Source organism: Elgaria multicarinata, chromosome 1 (genome assembly GCF_023053635.1).
Source record: "Elgaria multicarinata webbii isolate HBS135686 ecotype San Diego chromosome 1, rElgMul1.1.pri, whole genome shotgun sequence".
NCBI classification, from domain to species: domain Eukaryota; kingdom Metazoa; phylum Chordata; class Lepidosauria; order Squamata; family Anguidae; genus Elgaria; species Elgaria multicarinata.
Genome location: NC_086171.1, coordinates 129,659,587 through 129,678,538, shown reverse-complemented (window position 1 = coordinate 129,678,538; position 18,952 = coordinate 129,659,587). Strand labels below are relative to the sequence as shown.

Sequence of the window (18,952 nt, the reverse complement as noted above, 5' to 3'; positions counted from 1 at the left end):
ATGGCGTCCACATGGGCCCTGCACTCACCACAGCCTCACTTTCTGGATCACAGCCCACATTAATAGCTACTATAGTACATCAGCACTGATTGTACTATAAGAACATGAACCTATTTGAAAAAAAAGACATTATATCAGGACATAAGGCAACCATCCTTCATGCATCCTTTGCACAAGCAGCAAACGCTTGGTCTTTTGTGTTGTTTTCAGTGCAAATTAGGATACATTATTAACTCTTTTAAATAGTTTCTTACCTCTGGTCCGGGAGGACCTGATGGTCCCTGGGGTCCTGGATCTCCCATTTTACCCTAAAATTGGAAATGGAATTATAAAGTTTTTATTACCATGTCTGCATAAGATGTTCCCTATTTCTTAATAAAACTGTACATCAAAATGGTGTGCAATTGTTTTTAATGAGCAACAATTCTACAGCTTTCTTCTTGATTAAAGGCATTTATTCCTTGCATTCTGGAAATTATTGTGTCCAATTTATAGCTAAAATAGTGAGGGGGACAAACAAATAATTTATGAAGGGTATTGGTAGTAGGAATAATGATATATAATTTATAGGAAAGAAAACTAATGCTCCACCCACATGTATATGAAATAATAAAAATGGAGATATAAATGTATAGTCATACAATGAATAAATTCAAAATAGATTTTGAATTTCAATCAAAACATGTTCTTGGATACTGAACTGGCAAATAAATGCTGCCAACTGAAGTGTCAAAGTACAAACAAAATAAATGTTAAAACATACCAGCAGACCTGGTTTTCCTCTAATTCCTGGTGGCCCTGGCAGACCGGCAGCACCCTTTTGAAAAACGATAAGAATTGCTACAATTACAGTTCAAATTACGGCTGCACATTCCCATTAATAAGAGAAGGAAGACTATGCTATATTCTTTCTCAGAGAAGATATCCATTTTGAGGATAAAGCATTCAGATGGTTGATATACCCTAAATTTGCAGCTCAGCCAACCTTGATGATGTCTTTGGTTTTACTAATAGACATGTTTTGCATTGCAAAATTCTGTGAAGTCAGAATAGAATAAAATAGACATGTATATTTAATCCTATTTTCTTTGCTACTACTATGAAACACCAAGCCATCTAGGTGCAGGGGTTCTAAACCAAAACAAAATGGTGAGCTCCTCTCCTGTACTTATCCATTCCCATACCCTTTCAGGGGAACATAGAGCTATATCCAACATTCCACTAACAGAAGTCTGCTAGCGCAACAGGATTTTCTCCCTTTTTTCTCCCCTTCTGCAGCTCCGCCACACCAACTGAACATCTGCTCCAGAGGGTTATCAGCCCTCCATAGCAGATTTTGAGGCTGTGCATCAGGGAGGAGGAATGGTACCCTTTCAGGTTTTGCTGACAGAGGCAGCAGGAATGGCACCATTGGATTCAACCTATAGAGAGCTGAAACAGAAAAGTACCAATGTGCCACAGCTCATCCTCTTTCCCCTCAACCCCACCAGGTGGTCAGGTCCTGATGAAAAGACCTGTCCTACTAGAATCTCAGCAGCTTTCCCCTTCCTGTCACGCGTATATTGCCCATAATCAGAAACCAGGGCCTAATCTACAGTATACCTGCTATTTATCCTGGGGTGGTCATGAGGTCGTCCCTGTGCATCCAAATGACGCACAGCTGATCCCAGGGTGAACCGGGGATTGGTACTCAGTTCTCCCGGGATCGCTGGGACTGCTTTTTTCCTGTTTTTTTCCTGCCATCTCAGGACCATCCCGAGCTCCGTGGGCGGTGTGGCTCTCCCTCCCGGGGTCCTCCCTCTTTTCCATGAGTAGCAGGGCTCAGGAAATGGGCATGGAGTTGGGGGGGGGGAGTCCATGGGCATCAGGGGTGAGGAAGAGAGCATTTTCGCCATTTTTGGGATGGCGCTCGGCATCTTCCAGCACCGAGTTTATTGTGTGTATGTTTCTTAAAAAAAAATCTTACCTTCGCACAGGATCATGCCCACACAAATTGCGCAAATATCTCCGCTTTTAAAAATAAAATAAAAATGGTGCCCCGGGACGTCCCTCTTTACTTCCAGGACAACTCACTGGCTTGTGACCCCTGAGAGAAGATCCGACAAGTGGAAAACTCTGTGATTGTCCCTCCCCACTCCCCAAAGGGCTGCAGGTGTAGATGAGACCCAGGATAGGAAATGGGAAAATTAGTCCCTCTCAAGATTTTATACTTTTTATTATTAATTCACTCCAAGCCCCACTACACCATGTGGCAGGGCTTGGAGTACATAACAACATCCAGAACATTTTAAAATTGTATTGGTCTGTTGTATTGTTGCAAGCTGCCTTGGGAAGGTAGCCTAGAAATGTTTTAAATATATACAAATATTTAATTATCTGATGGTGGTTGTATGGTAATGGAAGATTATTATGATGGCAATGATAGCCTACTGGAAAACAGAATATTCTGTTTTCTGGAAGGAAGACATGTACAGTTTGGAATTAGAATTTGGCCCAAACAATATTGTAGGCACTTGGATCACTAAACTGATTTACTGTGGCTAAAATTGTAAAACAATCTCATAGCGAAAAAGACCCATTAAACACAATGAAACTTACTTCTAAGTAAACATGCATAGGATTGCACTCTTAGTGATTAATGAATACAACAGTACAGAATATATGGTCATTCTGTATAGGCATTCACAAATCAGTAAAATGCTGAGATTAAAAAGCACACAACATTTCTAAGAAGGTTAAACCTTTATAAAACTTGGTGGGAATAGAGCATTAGTGAATTACCTTGTCTCCTGGGTACCCCAGTTCCCCTTGTTCTCCTGCAATGCCTTGTTCACCCTAAACAACACATTATTATATTCAGAAACATAAAAGGGAGCTTTAAATAGTAAGTTTTATAAAGCCCAAGAGTCACAGAAACATTTCAACATTCGCTTATTTCATAGTCCAAGTAGATTGCATTGCTGCACAAGTAAGAACAATGATTAAAACAGACCACAACGTTTGATATGATTATTCACAGTAGTAAGAACTACAGCAGTGGGCAGTATGTGTTGGTGGAGAGTCTCAACTCTGAGTACATTGTATAAAACAAAACAGTGGACTGAAAACAGAACCTTATTCCTTTATTTAAACAAAAAATGAAGGACTTGTAGATAAGGCTCAACATTAAAATATCTCTAATAATGAAACTATTTAGATCACCTTATCACCTTTCAATCCAGGTTGCCCCATACTCCCTGGAAGACCCTATGCAAAAAATAAATAAAAAGATAAGAGATACAATTGCTTCACTGTTTGGGAGAGAATATTATGTAGCAAAATAATTATGCATGCGCTCCATAATACTGTACCAGAGGTCCTGGAATTCCAGGTGGTCCAGATAGTCCAACTGGTCCTACAACACCCTAAAATACAATAAATAACATGATTACTCTGTGTATTAACTCTTAAAGGGAATCAATAGATACTGTATAAAGAACTTGCAAAGCAATCTAGCACATTTACTTCTTGAGTACTTAGTGGGTTTTGTCTCAACTACACTGGCGTGGCTTAAAGCTAATTAAACTACAATGAAAGGGCTAGGAGAGACAGAGCATATATTTATGACAGTGCCGTTCTCCTCTTTCCAGTTTTCTGATACTGGCATTTTGCTGAATGATGGAGGGAAGGAAAAAGGATTATGAAGTGCCACTCATTTGCTCACAAGGGCCAACTGCTACTTGCTCCAGGTAAGTGAACCTCTGTCTAAAAGCAGCGTGGATTAAGCACTAAGCATGTTTAGTATACAACTTTTCTCCAGAGTTTATGTAATTATGTTACACTTAGGATATTTGATCTCCTTTTCTGAGATGTACAGCTGGATTTAACAATTTGAATTTCATCTGCAACTTTGGGATCCATCATACTGCTACCATTTTTCAAATGCCTTCCCATTGTTTTTTTTTTGCTGTAGTATATATTGAAAACCACATTATATCAACAGAGAAAGAAAAAGCCCAATGAGAAGATTGACCTCTGGTCTTGTACCGGTAGGCTGCGAGTAAGGGCTGAAGGCCAAACTAGGCATGACATTGGGAGTTCTCCTACTGTTTTTAGAAGCTTAATGGCTGCTTCAAGGAGGTGGTAGAAACATGATCAGGACTACAACACTGAGAAAGGGGTGATTAACCATCCCTTGCCCCCATTTTTCCAGTTTCTCAAGCGCAACTAGAAGTTTCATGGGGCTGAGGTAACCGTAATTGGAAAGGCAGCATAGAGGGGAAGGAGTTAGACCCCTCCCACAATGCCATACTCCAATAAGATTATTTTCCCCTGTGCCCATACAGCAACTGTTAAGCTTTTTAAAAGCAGCAGTACGTCCTGGTATGGATCTCCTGAAGTCACATCTAGTTGCAACTTGAATTTAGGGTTCAGGGTTGTACGGGCCAAAGAGAAGGCATGGATCTCATTTACAGAGGAAGTTCTTCAAAGAGTGTACAAGAATAATAGTTTTGGAATAGACCAATTGTTCTCATGAAAGCTTCAGCATGAAAACCAGTTAAAAGTCTCCCCGAGCTTTCTTCAGCCTAATTCTTACATGTTTGGGGCCTACCCCACTCCAGAAACTAGACTAAGGCTGCAATCCTATACTCGCCTACCTGGTAGTAAGTCCCATTGAATTTTATGACCTGATTTGCACATCATGGTGGCAAATCATGAGTTAATTAACCCACGACTTGCTGGGCCATGTGCCATGCTTCCACTTTGCATAACCAACCTACAAACCTCCCATTCGTAGATTGTTGCATGACGTTCAAGCCTGGACATTCTGGGTTGGTTAACCAATAAACAACCATGAGTGTCTGGGTTTGCATGTCACACAACAACATCTTATTTTTCCATCACCCAAGACTTACAGTCAGCATAAGTTAAAACACTGCAAAACTAGAAAACAGGGAGCTTAGGAGCTACAGTATCAAGCCATAGATTAGCCAAGGCGAATGGACAAGGCAGAAAACTCTCCAAGCACATTCAGGAAACCGTTCAGATCCATCAAGTGCCTGGGGTGGACCTGATTCTTCAACGGCAGTGCAACTCCATCCACAATACAGTGTATTCATATGAGGACCGGCAACCCTACTGACCAAGAGCACATTTTCCTTTTTTTGACGAAAACTCCACTTGTTCACCTACATCCAGTCCGTCACTGACCTCAAACATCAGTTCAGGACCTCTTACTGAAGTTTGTTGAAAAACAAAGATAGAACTGGTATCAACATACCGGTGACACTGCTGCCCAAATCTTTGGCCAATCCACAGTTTCATGGAAGTGTTAAATAGCATGAGGGATAAGATGGAACCCTTTGGTACCAAACAGCAGTTAGCCAGCACCATCTTTGGAAGCTGTTGTTGAGGAAACTGGAACCACCAAAAGATGGTGCTTCCTACTGCCAACCCAGCCAGACTGTCCAGAAGGATATCATGGCACTAAGAGGTCCAACAGAGTCAACAGGGACAGACTACCCCTGGTTTAATTCCCAGTTTATGTCATCTACTAGGGCTACCAGAACCATTCAGTCCCAAAACCAAGCCAGAAAACAGACTGAAATAGGGCTAGATAATCAGCATCACCCAGAATTTCTTGGAGCTGGGTTATTGCCACAGGGTTGAGCACCTGCCCAGAAATGATAGGTTTTTATTTGTTTATTGGATGTACAATACATCTGTATAAAACATGATAGCCAATCTGGTCTCCCTAAGGAGGAAGTTCCATAAACAGGGCACTACTATAGAAAGGCCTTGTATATGCACTAAACTAATCATTCTAGGTTGGGGTGGAGGACATATAACAGGGCTTCTCATGAAGATAATAAACCATGGGCAGGTTCTTATGGAAGGAGGCAGTCCTTCAAATATCCTGGCCCCAAGCCATTTAGGGCTTTATAGGTAAGACTCAGCACCTCAAATTAGGGTTGGAAACAAACTGGAAGCTGGTTCAAGATTAGTTTTATGTGGCCTGTGAAACAAACACCAGACAACACTCTGGCAGCAGAGTTTTCACTTGCTGCAATTTCCAAACACTGTTCAAGAGAAGCCTCGCATAGAGCATTTTACAATAACCCAGATAGAAGTCATTAAGGCATGGATCACTGCTGGAGACAAGCTGGTGACGTTCTTAACACACCAGGACCTATAGAGGGCTTTTTCAAATTATGTTTAGCACTCCTTCCTTCCTTCCTTCCTGGAATAAGCCCCTGTTGAGACTGTGCCATTTAAGACTACAGGCAGGCAACTGCACATTTAAATTCTCCCTCATGTAAAAAAAGAAGAAGAAAAAGCGGAGGGAGCGGAAGCAACTTCTGCAACTGGAATACTAACTTATCAGGCAGAAATGTTTTAGCCTACTCTTCCTTTGATGTGCTAGTGTTCTATGTGCAAGGAGTTAATAGGGAACATTGAGGAATGCAATCATTCACCTGCAGTCTAAAGAGGGTCAACTCCAAATAAATCACACCACATTATTCTGAATATGTACATCAACTCTGAATCATCACCCAAACCAAAAACTCACCTGAAGAATGGACCATGGCCTAATCTACACCAAGCAGAATATTGCACTATGAAAGTGGCATATGGAACGTGTCAATGGGCCCCAACAATTGTCAGTGCACTTGAATACCGCCATAAAGCTGGAGTGTGGCTCCTGCCTTTTATATACCGCTTCCATAGTGCAATATCCTGCTTGGTGTAGATTAGGCCCATGTCTCAGCACAAACAAATAAAGGAATGCCACTTGACTGGGCAAAAGTGCTCAAATGGCTCAAAACATTTGGCATCAAATAGTCCCCTGAAAATGTTCTACCACCCAAAATGTGTTGGCACTTATAGCCCCTTTTACACTAGTTTTTGAACCATATGTTTTGAGTAGTTCACTCTCCAATTGCAAAATATGTAATAGCCCCTTTCATTTATATGTACGCACATGTTCCTTCACATCACTTATTTCCAGAAACATCAAAAGCAACCACCATACATACCATTAGTCTTAGCATTTTCTGGCAAAGTCCACCTTGGTCTTGTTTCCAGTGATTTAAGTTTTTATTTTATTTTACAGTAGAATACTGGGACCTGATTTAAACCACACTTAATTGGAACTAAGCGCCACTGATTTCACTGGAACTTGTTTCCAAGCAAGTGTGTTTAGGATCTCAGCCATAGCCTGGAAGCATTGATCTGGCAATGGCTTAATGTACTTTTGTCTGGGAACAGGCAGCCCCATATTGATGTTATGGAAATATGCATGTGGCAAAGCCTTTTGCTGATCTAAAAGCCAGCTGAAATTATTCCAGCTATAAGAAAGAACCAGAAATAACTTAGGGTCCTGTACGTATTGATACAGAGTCACATGTGAGCTTGGATGGAAATGAAGGTTTTCTACAAGTACTGAATAGCAATATATTTCTAGTGAAGGGAAGGAATACTTTCTACTTGTGCTACTTCACAACATCCAAGAGAAACACATTAAAATGATTTTAGGAAGCAAAATAAAGGAATGCCATGAAGAATAAAAAATGAGACATTGAAAAGCACATCATGTAAGATGCTGACTAAATTATACAAGCACAACTGCACTTGGAAACTCCGTTCACTACTTGCAAAGTAAGAAAATAGATTACTTTTAATTTGCATGGAGCATTTCCAAGAGTTTGAGCATGATTTCCAAATAAAATGGAAACAAAACATTTGAGTCAAAATTCTATCATCTTTTAATGTCACTGAGAGTGCGTGTTTCAGGATACAAACGGTACGCATAAATAGATTTACAACAAATGTACAGTTAATTTTGCCATTGATTTGAAATGGTTTAAGATCTCATACACAGGGGGAGAGATTCTCTGATCCTGAGAGCATTGCAATGCATATCTATCCAAGCAGTGTCTTTTCACTGTGTTTCCCAAATGTACCACAATGCAGGAGGTTTTGCAAACAGAGTTGCATTTAAAAGGCTGCTTGTAATGCCGAGCAGTTAGCCAATAGGAGCACTTGCAAATGCCACCAGCCACTAACAGCTGCTGCACAGGAGTTATACTCTTGCACATTGACGCAAAGTACATTCCCCCTCTCACAGTACTGTGAGGTACAGTATTGTACCTCACTGTGCTGTGGGGTACAATACTGAACACAGCAGAATTGGCACGATGGGGTTGTATGCCATTAGAGGAGCTTTCTTCAACTTGGTCCCCTCCAGATGTTTTGGACTTCAACTCCCATCAGCCACAGACAGCATGGTCAATGTTCAGGAATGCTGTAACTTGTTGTCCAAAACATCTAGAGGGCACCAGTTTGGGGAAGGCTGAATTAGAGCCTCTCAATGATGAAATGGCTTCTGTCAGTGGAACAATTCCCCTTGCAGGCCCCCATGCCTCTATTAAAAGATTGTGTAAATTATTATCCTTAAACTCCTCTCTGTTCTTAGCAAAACATGCTTGACAGATATGCTGTGTAGCTATGTCAACTGACATAAATAATGAAATGAATTTTTTGAAAGAGGTGAATGAGATGATGAATTTATACTCACTCTAAGTCCAGGAAATCCAGGAGGGCCAACACCACCAACAATTCCCTTTGGAACAGTAAAAAGAAAAAAGAAAATAGCCATTAAAAGTACGTATATTTCTGACAAATACAGGGAGCAGTCCATTGCACAGTAGTTCTACGTAAGGCATAAGAATACATGAAGCTCCTTACTGGATCAGACTAAAGGTCTATCTAGTTCAGCATCCTGTTTCCCAGAGTGGCCGACCAGGTGCCTATTGGAAGCCCACAAGGAGGACATGAGGACAATAGCCCTTCCTCATCACGGTCCCTCAACACCCGATGTTCAGAGGTGTTCTGCCTCTGATCCTGGAGGTAGCGTATGGCTATCATGAACACTAGCCATCGATCAACTCCATAAATTTGTCTAATGCCCATTTAAATTGGTGGCCATAGAAACATCTTGAATTCTATAGTTTAACAATGCATTGTGTAAAGAAGGACTTCTTTTTGTCTCTCCTGAATCACTATTGACATGATGCTTTATCTGTGCAGGATCCACCACAACTGCAGAATCAAGACTACGTTATACTTTTCCTCTTACAGACCACCACATTCTGAAGATCTCCAATATCTCTTCATAAGTATACAACATGTTATTTTATCTATTTATTATCAAGTGCTACAGCACATATATGGAGCCCACTGCTGCACACAAGGATCAGCATTTTGGAGTTCACATGTAGGGGTTGATAATTTTGCTGCACAATTACAAAATGTGAAACAATTAAACAGTAAGCTGTCACATGGCAATTCAGATGGCCAAAACTACGGTAGGGATTGGGTGTGCCCTCATTTTCACACCCAATTTTAAAAATGGTGATGTAAAAGGCAAATATTTTATGGGTTCCTGAAATCCCAGTTTTAAAAAGTCACGTGTTTTCGAATTCTGATCCTCAGTCAAGCATTTTCCCTGGTGTGCCAGGTGGGGCAGTCTCTCTGTATATACACAGCGTGCATGACAGTATATGCCCAAATGAGAGCATACAACACAAAGCCAAGAAGTGTGGTTGGCATTATCATGGAAATGATAGAAAGTTAGGTCTGTACTTTTTATTAGGTTTGCATGTTCCTATCTTGCAGCGCTAGGTTGGTGATGCATCATCAATTACAGGTTGGTGAGGCATCACACTAAGCTCAGAACTTGCAGGGAACCTGTTCTGGCTTCTGATCCACTCCGCCTTTTACTACAGTAAGTGCAATAAATACCATTTGCAACCTGACACAATCCCATCCGTCACCACATATCACATCTCCAGCAGCTGCTGGTTTGACACTTTTCCTGAACCAACTCTGCAGGTTGGGCTTGACTGGCTGTTCAATAGCAACAGCTGTCAGAGGCAATTAGAAGTAACTCATTTGTGGTGGGTTTACTGACTCATTTTTATAAGAGTTTTCAGTTGCATTAAATAGTTTAATGACTATACTTTAGAATACAAGCTCCGCAGATTGGATTCTGTAATTAAATCTTTTGTTCTTTAAGCAGCAATTGCAAAATATTCAATCTGGACATTTAAAAAATGTTACAAAGTAGTGGTTGCTAACAGAAAGTCCAGATTTTTCACCTGACAAAAGATCCAAGGTATTAAAACATGTTTATCAAAAACAAACTCTGTGACAAACAAATCCAGAATAAGCCATTGTTTAGAAACCGTTTACAAGTGCTTAAAAACGTTTGAAATAATTATAGAACACAACCAATCTCATGAACGCAACCAATGATACTGCTTGTTTCTGCTGGCAACCCTGCAGGCCAAACTAAACAATACACTGAATGCATGATCACATTTATGAGTCTTTAGTTTAAAAATGGGCCCTATTCTGTATTGGGACTACAGAGAAAAGAAGTAAGAATTTACCTCCATGCTGTTTTCCCAATGAAAATCAGTCTTATTTACTCTGGAAGGAAAGCTGCTATTTGCCCCATAGCAGCTTGCCTCTTGGAGGATAAATAGCAGCATGTGGAGCAGTTTTCATTAGAAAACAGCAGGGATGCACGGGAGCACTTTCTCCCACACCACAGTCCCAATCGAAATCATTACCCCCTAAGGCTTTTTTTAAAGAAGGCTATATAAATGTGATTATGCATTTAACCCTATATGTTAAATATAGTCTAGTTAGGCCTTAACACTTCACTGTGTGAACATTTTTTAATTTAGGATGCTGAACACATTCACAACCCTGAGAGGTTAGTCTCATGATAGCTAAATAGAAGCTGTTATAAAATAGTAGGATGTGTTGTTACCCTAAAGAATTTGTACTTCTTAGGACTTGTCCAAAGTAACTCCTCTCCCAACTACATTAGCAATGAAACACACTAAGCTAAAGGTTTTGTAGAGTGGTTGCTCCTTTTCGTTGCATCACCAACACTGATCCTGCTCATGACTAGACTGTTAGCCATCAGGATGGGATCGGATGCCAGCTTATACAGCTTATGGGTTTTAGGCACTGAGTAAGCTCACCGAAGATTCGGAAAATTCTCCATCTGCAAGCTTATTTTGTTTTGTATAATACTGTGTGAAGAATATATATTATGGACATAACATTATACTTACAGGACTTCCATCAGGACCAGGCGGGCCTCGGTTTCCAAAATCTCCTGGCAAACCCTGGGTAAAACAACAGTGGTTTTGTTAGAAATCACAGCATACACAAGCGTTTATTTAATACACAAGCGTTTATTTAATATGTCATATGTGACAATAGGTTTGCTTCAATAGATGGCTAGTGCTTTTGAGGTATTTACTGGCTTTCTTGCTGTAACAGCCTGGTTTACACATGAATGCAGATTCCAGTGATGAGTTACATGTGTGAATGAGCTATACAATACCACCAACAGAATGTTTACATCATGCCACACAGAATGCTTTTTATTGGAGTCAGTTCACACATTCAGTCAGTGTGGAGAAAACAAGTAATCAGTATGAACCAGCCACACATGTATATTAAAAGAGCACAATAGAGCTGACACAGACATGGACCATGGTTGGCTGCACCATTTTACATTGCTAGTGGGGAATGGAACATCTGAATATTCCCCAGCCAGACAGCTGTACTGATGCAAGATCCAAGAGTGGGCTGGGATAACGCAGACTACAACATGTTACTGCTGCAACAATTACTGCACAAAGCAAAATTAGAAGTATCTATCTGCTGGCACAGCAAAATAAGCCCTTTATTAGACAGGGCATTAAGGCATCTGAAGAAAAGATTGAAAATATTGGTAAAATATTCTATGCTGGGTGGGGGTATTAGGAATCAACAATTAGAAGCGGTTAGTGAGGTAGGATAGAGGGCGGTAAGCAGCAATGGAAAGGGCCCCATGCCCTTACCAGCACTTGTTATTTGATAGCAGTGGAGGCAAGGGATAGCTTGGAAGGCAATGTGCCACTGTGTGCCTGTTGAATAACCAATCAATGGCCAATGTGAGCACAGACCAATGAAATCATCAGCTGTTGGCCAATTTCCAGCTGCACACCAACATGGTGCCTCCTATGATGGCTGGCACTGTTAAGAGACAGAATCTGTACAGCTAGGTCAGGGGTGGGGGACCTCATGCAAGGGGACCTCATATGACCTTGCTCCCTCCCCCTCAATTGTTTGGTGGTTCCCTGACTTTTGTGCAAATTTTACCCATTCCAAAATGTTAAATGCCTCCCTTAAGACTTAGTTAGTGGCAGTAAGAGCTTTAAGCTAAAATATGCTGGAATTTTTGTTTTTTAGCCCCACCCTCTTTGCTTTTTGCCTTGCCCACCACTGGAATGCAGTCCCCAAAGTCTTCTCTGAAATTGAATTTGGCCCTTGGACTGAAAGAGGTTCTCCATGCCTGTACTAGGCTGACCTATAGTCAGGTATAGCAAGCCTGTTTTTTTACTACTATTACTACTACTACTATTGCTATTATTATTCTCTTTTCTTGTTCGTGGAGGTTTTGCTTGCTGGATTTGATGGGTTTAGCCAAGTCATGCTGTCTTTTACTGATTCAGGAATTTCCTGATTATTGATCCTGTTTTAAGTATGACTGGTTTGTGGATGTTGGTGTGGATGTATTTTAGTAGGCCCAGTTTCTGAAGGTTTTCTGTAAAAAAAAATTCTGATATGATGCCGCTGACTAATGTGACTAATGGAATAATTGTAACCTTTTCCTGATGCCATATTCTTTAACTTCCATGGCCAGTGGTGTATATTTTTCTCTCTTTTCCTCTTCCTTTTCTACAACATTTTTGTCATTAGGTATTGCTATGTCAATGAGGTAAGTGTTTTTTTCTTTTTTGTCTTTAACTATTATGTCTGGTTGTTGTTGTTGTTACTGAATTGGATTCTCACATATCCCACAGCATTCAAAGTTTTAATCCAAAACTGCTCAGAAAAGAGAACTTCTAGAAAACAAGACTGGGATCCAAATAAGTACACAACTAATTCCACCTGCTCAAGACTGCTTTCAAGTTATGATTCTTGAACAGTAGCCCCCTAGGTAACATGGCAACTCCCTTTTGAAACTAAGGTGGGACTTTCAAAAGGACTTTGTGATATGGCATGGGGAGGGGTGGTCTTCTGCTCAAATAAAAACATGTTTAAAAATCTCGCTAGGCATGCCCAAGCTCTTGGGGATCCTAAAATAATTCTTGGGATCCCAGCCTAAATCCCCTATAAAACATTAAAAATTATTTCCCTACCCCTATATATCCCATTACATTTTAGGAACCACTGTAACTATTTAGGTGGTACCACTGTTTTTGGCATTAAATAATACCAGTTGTTGTGCTACTGCAGAACATTTCAAGGAAGAAGTCTATTAATATTTTACTAGGAGCTATGATTGATTGTTCTTGCTTACTGCAAATTATATTGGAAAATTAATAAAATTTATGAAGTTTCCTATGTCACACTGACTTATAGCTACAAGAAAGTCTCCAAAGAATTAATATTAAAGTTTATAAAGTCTCTGTATCATATATAACATAATTGGCAATAACTTTAAAATACGATGAAATCTGCCAGATTTCATGTAATGTACATAATGTGGAAAAGAAACTCGATACATATGTTTTGGATAACATAATATTTTACTTAAGCATACTATACATTCAGTATATTAAAAATGCTTGTAGTCCAGACCCTATAATTTTCTTAGCAGTAAGGCTAACCAGTTTAATATTTTGTTCCACTTCATTTATGCCAAAATATTTGAAGTACTAATCCCAACTACTCTACACTACTTACCAGTAGCTGTTTTTCTCAAAAAGGCTGTGGTTTTAATGCTACCACCTACAAAATGGTAGCAAAATGCTAACCAATGCAGAGCTAGTATAATTTTCAAAGCAGTATGCCTATATAATGGATTGGGTTGGGGGAGGAATCAGAGGGAAAGTGTCAACAGCTACTAGGATAGCCTTCCCCAGCCTGGCGCTGGGGAAGACAGTGGTTGTAGTCCAACACACCTGTAGGGCACCTGGCTTTACTAGGAGTTAGTTTACTGAAATGATGCCAATGCATTTCAACTACAAATCTCCTCTTCAGGAACAACACACACACCCTTATATAATTCTTACACAGAGTGCAGTCGCCTAGAGCAGGGGTGGACAGAAACTAGATCTCCAGATGACTTCAACACCCAGCATTCCTGCCCACCAGCCATGTTGGCAGGGGTTTCTGGGAGTTTAAGTCAACAAACCTCTATCCACTGATGTCCTACAGCACAAGACAGTCAGTACTGGAGTCTGTATTTTACTCTTTGAAAGTTACTCCTGAAGAAAGGCTTCACAACTGAAATGCACTGACCAAATTTCAACATACTGTTTCCAAGCACCAGTAAAGGTCCCCTCTTCCTGCCCCCATCCCCTCCGTCAACTCTTACATCTGGGTACACATCTTCTATAGGATTCTGCTGTCCATCAATATAAATAAGCAGTAAATGAAGTGAAGAATATATTAACCACATTACCTGTCTCCCCTTAAGACCTCTTCTTCCAGGTAAACCTGGAATACCCTGTAACAGGAAAATGTCACAGAATTTAATTTTTGAATTAAATGAACTTACAGGCTCTTGTATGCAGTTTGTTTTTATTGATCTTGTTGCTATTCATTTAAAAACGTTTCTCTTATTCATCTTCACAGCAACTTTTGAGATACTTAGAACTATGTGAATTTATGTGAATTTTCCCTGAATGGGTTACTAAAAGTTTTATAACAATAGCATATCAACTGCGAAAATAAATACGATGAAAAATTTAGGGTTGAGCCAAAGTGGCTTACCTAATTTTGTATTTGTTTGCATGAGTTGTGTAAACTGCCTCCCACTATGACCGTATTTGGTCCTTGCTGTGAATGCAATGATGGGGTTTCTGTGATGTTCTCAATGTCCAAGACAGTTCTTTTTTGATCTAACAAGTAAGTCTTTGCCCTCATTTGCCCTCACTGCTATTTAATCCTATTGGCTGTAGAAACTGATGGTGTCATGTAACCTTTTAAACAAAAGCACACTGCCCATCTGCAGCTAATCAGATTAAACAATAGTGTGGCTGGTCATATTAATCTGAGGAAAGTGAGAGCAAAATGTCTATGAGTAGGACCAAATGTGGGCGTCTTTTCCAGAAACCAGCTAGCAACAAGGGTGCCTATTTAACGGGAAACGCCACACAAACCAGTGGTACCTGCTTGGTTGCTTTCACTGACCCTAAATGGCTTGGGCCAGGTTATCTGAAGGAACGCCTCCTCCCATATGTACCTGCCCGGACCCTAAGGTCATCCTCAGGGGTCCTTCTCCGCGAGCCCTTGCAAAAGGAAGTGAGGCAGGTGGCTACCAGGAGGAGGGCCTTCTCTGCTGTGGCACCCCGGCTGTGGAATGAGCTCCCTAAGGAGGTTCACTTGGCACCTACGTTATATGCTTTTAGACGCCAGGTGAAGACCTTTTTATTCTCCCAGCATTTTAACAGTCTATAAATAAATTTTAACTTGGTGTTTTAAATTTGTAATTTTGCATTGCTGCTGTTTTTATCTGGCTGAGCTTTTATATTGTATTTTATAGTATGGTTTTATACTGTTGTTTTATACTTTGAATGTTTTTAATTTTTGTGAACCGGCCAAAGAGAAATGAAATAAATAAATAAATAAATAACCATATGAATCTTCTCACAGAAAAACAACTCCCATACAGCTGAGTATAAGGCACCTTTGTTTACACATGAACAGCAGTTCTTCACACTGTTAAGTATGGAGTTCACTACCACAAGATGGTGATGGCCACCAAGTTGGACGGCTTCAAAGGGGGATTAGACAAAATTCATGGAGGGTAAGGCTATAAATGGCTACCAGTCATGATGTCTATATACTACCTCCAGTATCAGATGCTCTATCGCTCTGTATACCAGTATGCTGCATGCTGAGGAACATGAGCAGGATGGTTATTGCACTCATGTCCTCTTCATGAGCTTCCCACAGGTAGCTGTTTGACACTTATGTGGACAATATACTGGAATCCATAGACCTTTGGACTGATCCGTAATGGATCTTAGGTTCATAGGGTTTCAACTGGATAATGACAAGGGCAAAGGGTTAAACTTCACAAGGGCAAAGAATTAAATTTCCACAAGCCTTGGTCCCAATCCTGCTCATCCCTTCAGCTCACCCCACCCGCAGCTATATACATTTTTCAAAATGTGCACATTAAATGCAATAAGTCATTTAACATCACAACAAGTTTGGACCTTAGTTTGATGTATGCCACATTTAGATGTTATAGTGTTTCTTTATCAGAAATGTGTACAACTTTCCATAAAACCTACTCTTTCTCCCTCGGGTCCAGGCAGCCCTGCTACTCCTGGGGGTCCAATGAAACCCTTAAAAGTGATAAATAAGAGAAACAAACAGATGATAATTTGTTTCCCGAGCACAAAATCACATACAATTTGCTACATTTATAGGTAGGGACAGTATCAAATATTAAATGCAATATAACTGAGAAGTAAAATATGTTTGAAAGAACTCTATTGTTGAATGAAAAGAAATGATTGAAAGGATAAATAGCCATGCTATAAAGATTCAGAGATATAAATGAACTGTGATTGAAAAGTAATTAAAGGTTTCTGTATGTCTGCTGTTCACCCATTTTACCATCATTTCAGTAATGGATGTTATGTACTTGATAGCTCTGTATCAAATACCATATGCAGTATTATATAATAGTATAGTAAAAATTTAAGTTTGTATGTGTTGCAATGATCTATGGATTGAGCAATAAACGTTTTGTTGTTGTCAGGATAAAGAGCCACTTATCTGGTTGCCCCATGACAAGGAGGTTTCAAGAATGTATGCATAGATATTTAATTCAATTTATTAGGTGTCCTATAACAAATTGTTCTCTGACTTACATGAAAATTGAGAAAACACAAATAAAAACACAGTAAAATCCACATACATAAAATTAAAAGCAATAAAAAATGAATTATTTTTTTAAGATGTTAAGCAACAAGTGAGTGACTAACATGCGGTACAAGAGAGCTCATCAAAAATTTAATTAGCTAGTAAACTTTGTGCACTTATTTGCAAGCCTAAATTAGCCACTAAAAATTATTTTGATCTGAATTCTGAAGAAAGCACAGTTATTTTTATTGCCCTTACACTGGTAATTGGCCAATAAAATGAATTGTTCCACCAAACTAAACCTCTTATTGTCCTTTAAAGATGCTCATTTTCTTCACTAATATAATTTTAAATCAGCCTTGCCCAACCTGGTGCACACACACACACCCCGATGTGTTTATTTATTTATTAAAACGTTTGTATCCACCCTATTTCATTAGGATCTCAGAGCGGTATACAGATAAAATCCATTCAAACTGTATAACTAATATACACAGTTAAAAATGTATTAAACCATTAACAGGTTGAAACAAGTAGAACATTTAAAAGCAATTAAAACAATTAAAACTATGTGCAGCTTTAGGCAAATTTGAATACCAAACATGGGGAATGAATGGGGGAAATGGTGATCCTCTTGTCCTGCTTCTGAGCTGGCAGGGTCTTCTGGCTGGCCACTATCATAAACTGAATGATGGACTTTCAGCCCTTGGTCTAAGCTAGCAAGGCAATTCTTATATTCATATACTCAATACAGTCCCAGCTATATCAAGGTAGTGCTTGAAACCATCAGTTAGGACATTAAGGAGCAGTGGAGCAGATATTGAAAGCCATCCTGGGATGATAGGAGTTGTAATCTAACATATGTGGAGGGCAGCAGTTTGTAACATCATGGCAAATTTTTCAAACATGGTATCACGACAAGGAATGAATTTGAATGTCAAGTAGCCCCTATTTGTGGTGTTGAAATATGGAAAACTACAACTAAAGACGACTGTTCTCAATTGTGCACATGATATATCCTACCGAAAAACGATGCAAAGGAAAACAAAATGTGTGCAGTGGTAACCAGGGTGACAAGTAAATGTTTATTGAGAAAAGAGTCATATTTCTATGATGTTGCCACAAAATATTCCACTAATCCACAATTAAAATGAGTACGTTGAGTGGTAGAAGGGTCCCATGTTGTATCCTTAACAGCTCCCATTTAAAAAAACCTCAGAAAGCAACGCTGGGAACCAAAACCCCAAAGACAAAATTGATACTGCTGAATATGTTGGACTGTTGACCTAAATTCCATGTAAGGCAGCACTTAAATCCTTAAACTTGCAGAACTTGACAAACTATGGATTATGATCCAAAGTAGACTTGCCTATCAACTAATTGAATAGCAACTAGTTAGAATCTGAAGTAACTTCTTCCATTTAAAAAAACAACAAATTAGCTAGTTCCTAGGACGTATGGTAACAGCTCAAAGAACCATTATGTGGCTGCAATGTTACATCTTTCTGTGAACACTGCTGTTGTAAATATTAGATGTCTTCTCTTTTGGACGGCATGCACACACACACACACACACACCATTTTACACCCATTTTTGTTTAGCAGGTTCAATATCCAGAGACAGAGGAGATTTTGCATTTAGTTAAATGTGGGGTCTTCTGGTTCAGTTGTTTCCTTCTACGAGCAGTGATGGTAGAAGGACATGGTGGAAGGACACAAGCCCAAGACCTCTTCGCAATCTTAATGCATTCAGAACTGAAATCAGGAAAGCATAGTTCAAACAGATCTTTAGCTGTGCAGACCTGATAACTGTGGAAAAGCCTATTTTATTCTACCCTCTTGATTCTTCTAAAACAGACATTCCCAATCTGGTGCCTTCCAGATGGTTTTTGGACTACAACTCCCAGCATTCCTGACCATTTGCCATGCTGGCTGGGACTTGTGAGAGCTGAAGTCCAAAACACTTGGAAGGCACTACAGTTGTAACATTAAACCAGTATTTCAGGCACAAAACGGC

General features: G+C 39.7%; 1 protein-coding gene across 1 annotated transcript in view; it reads right to left on the bottom strand.

Annotated features, from left to right (window-relative positions):
• The window catches only part of COL24A1 (collagen type XXIV alpha 1 chain), a 254,996-nt gene that overhangs the window by 126,499 nt on the left and 109,545 nt on the right, over positions 1-18,952 (bottom strand). Inside the window, exons 11-19 of the mRNA XM_063136778.1 lie at positions 16,359-16,412; positions 14,519-14,563; positions 11,130-11,183; positions 8,558-8,602; positions 3,351-3,404; positions 3,202-3,246; positions 2,782-2,835; positions 764-817; positions 255-308 (exon numbers count right to left, since the gene is read on the bottom strand). Of these exons, the coding sequence (XP_062992848.1) occupies positions 255-308; positions 764-817; positions 2,782-2,835; positions 3,202-3,246; positions 3,351-3,404; positions 8,558-8,602; positions 11,130-11,183; positions 14,519-14,563; positions 16,359-16,412 (459 nt within the window). The remainder of the gene's footprint in view (positions 1-254; positions 309-763; positions 818-2,781; positions 2,836-3,201; positions 3,247-3,350; positions 3,405-8,557; positions 8,603-11,129; positions 11,184-14,518; positions 14,564-16,358; positions 16,413-18,952) is intronic.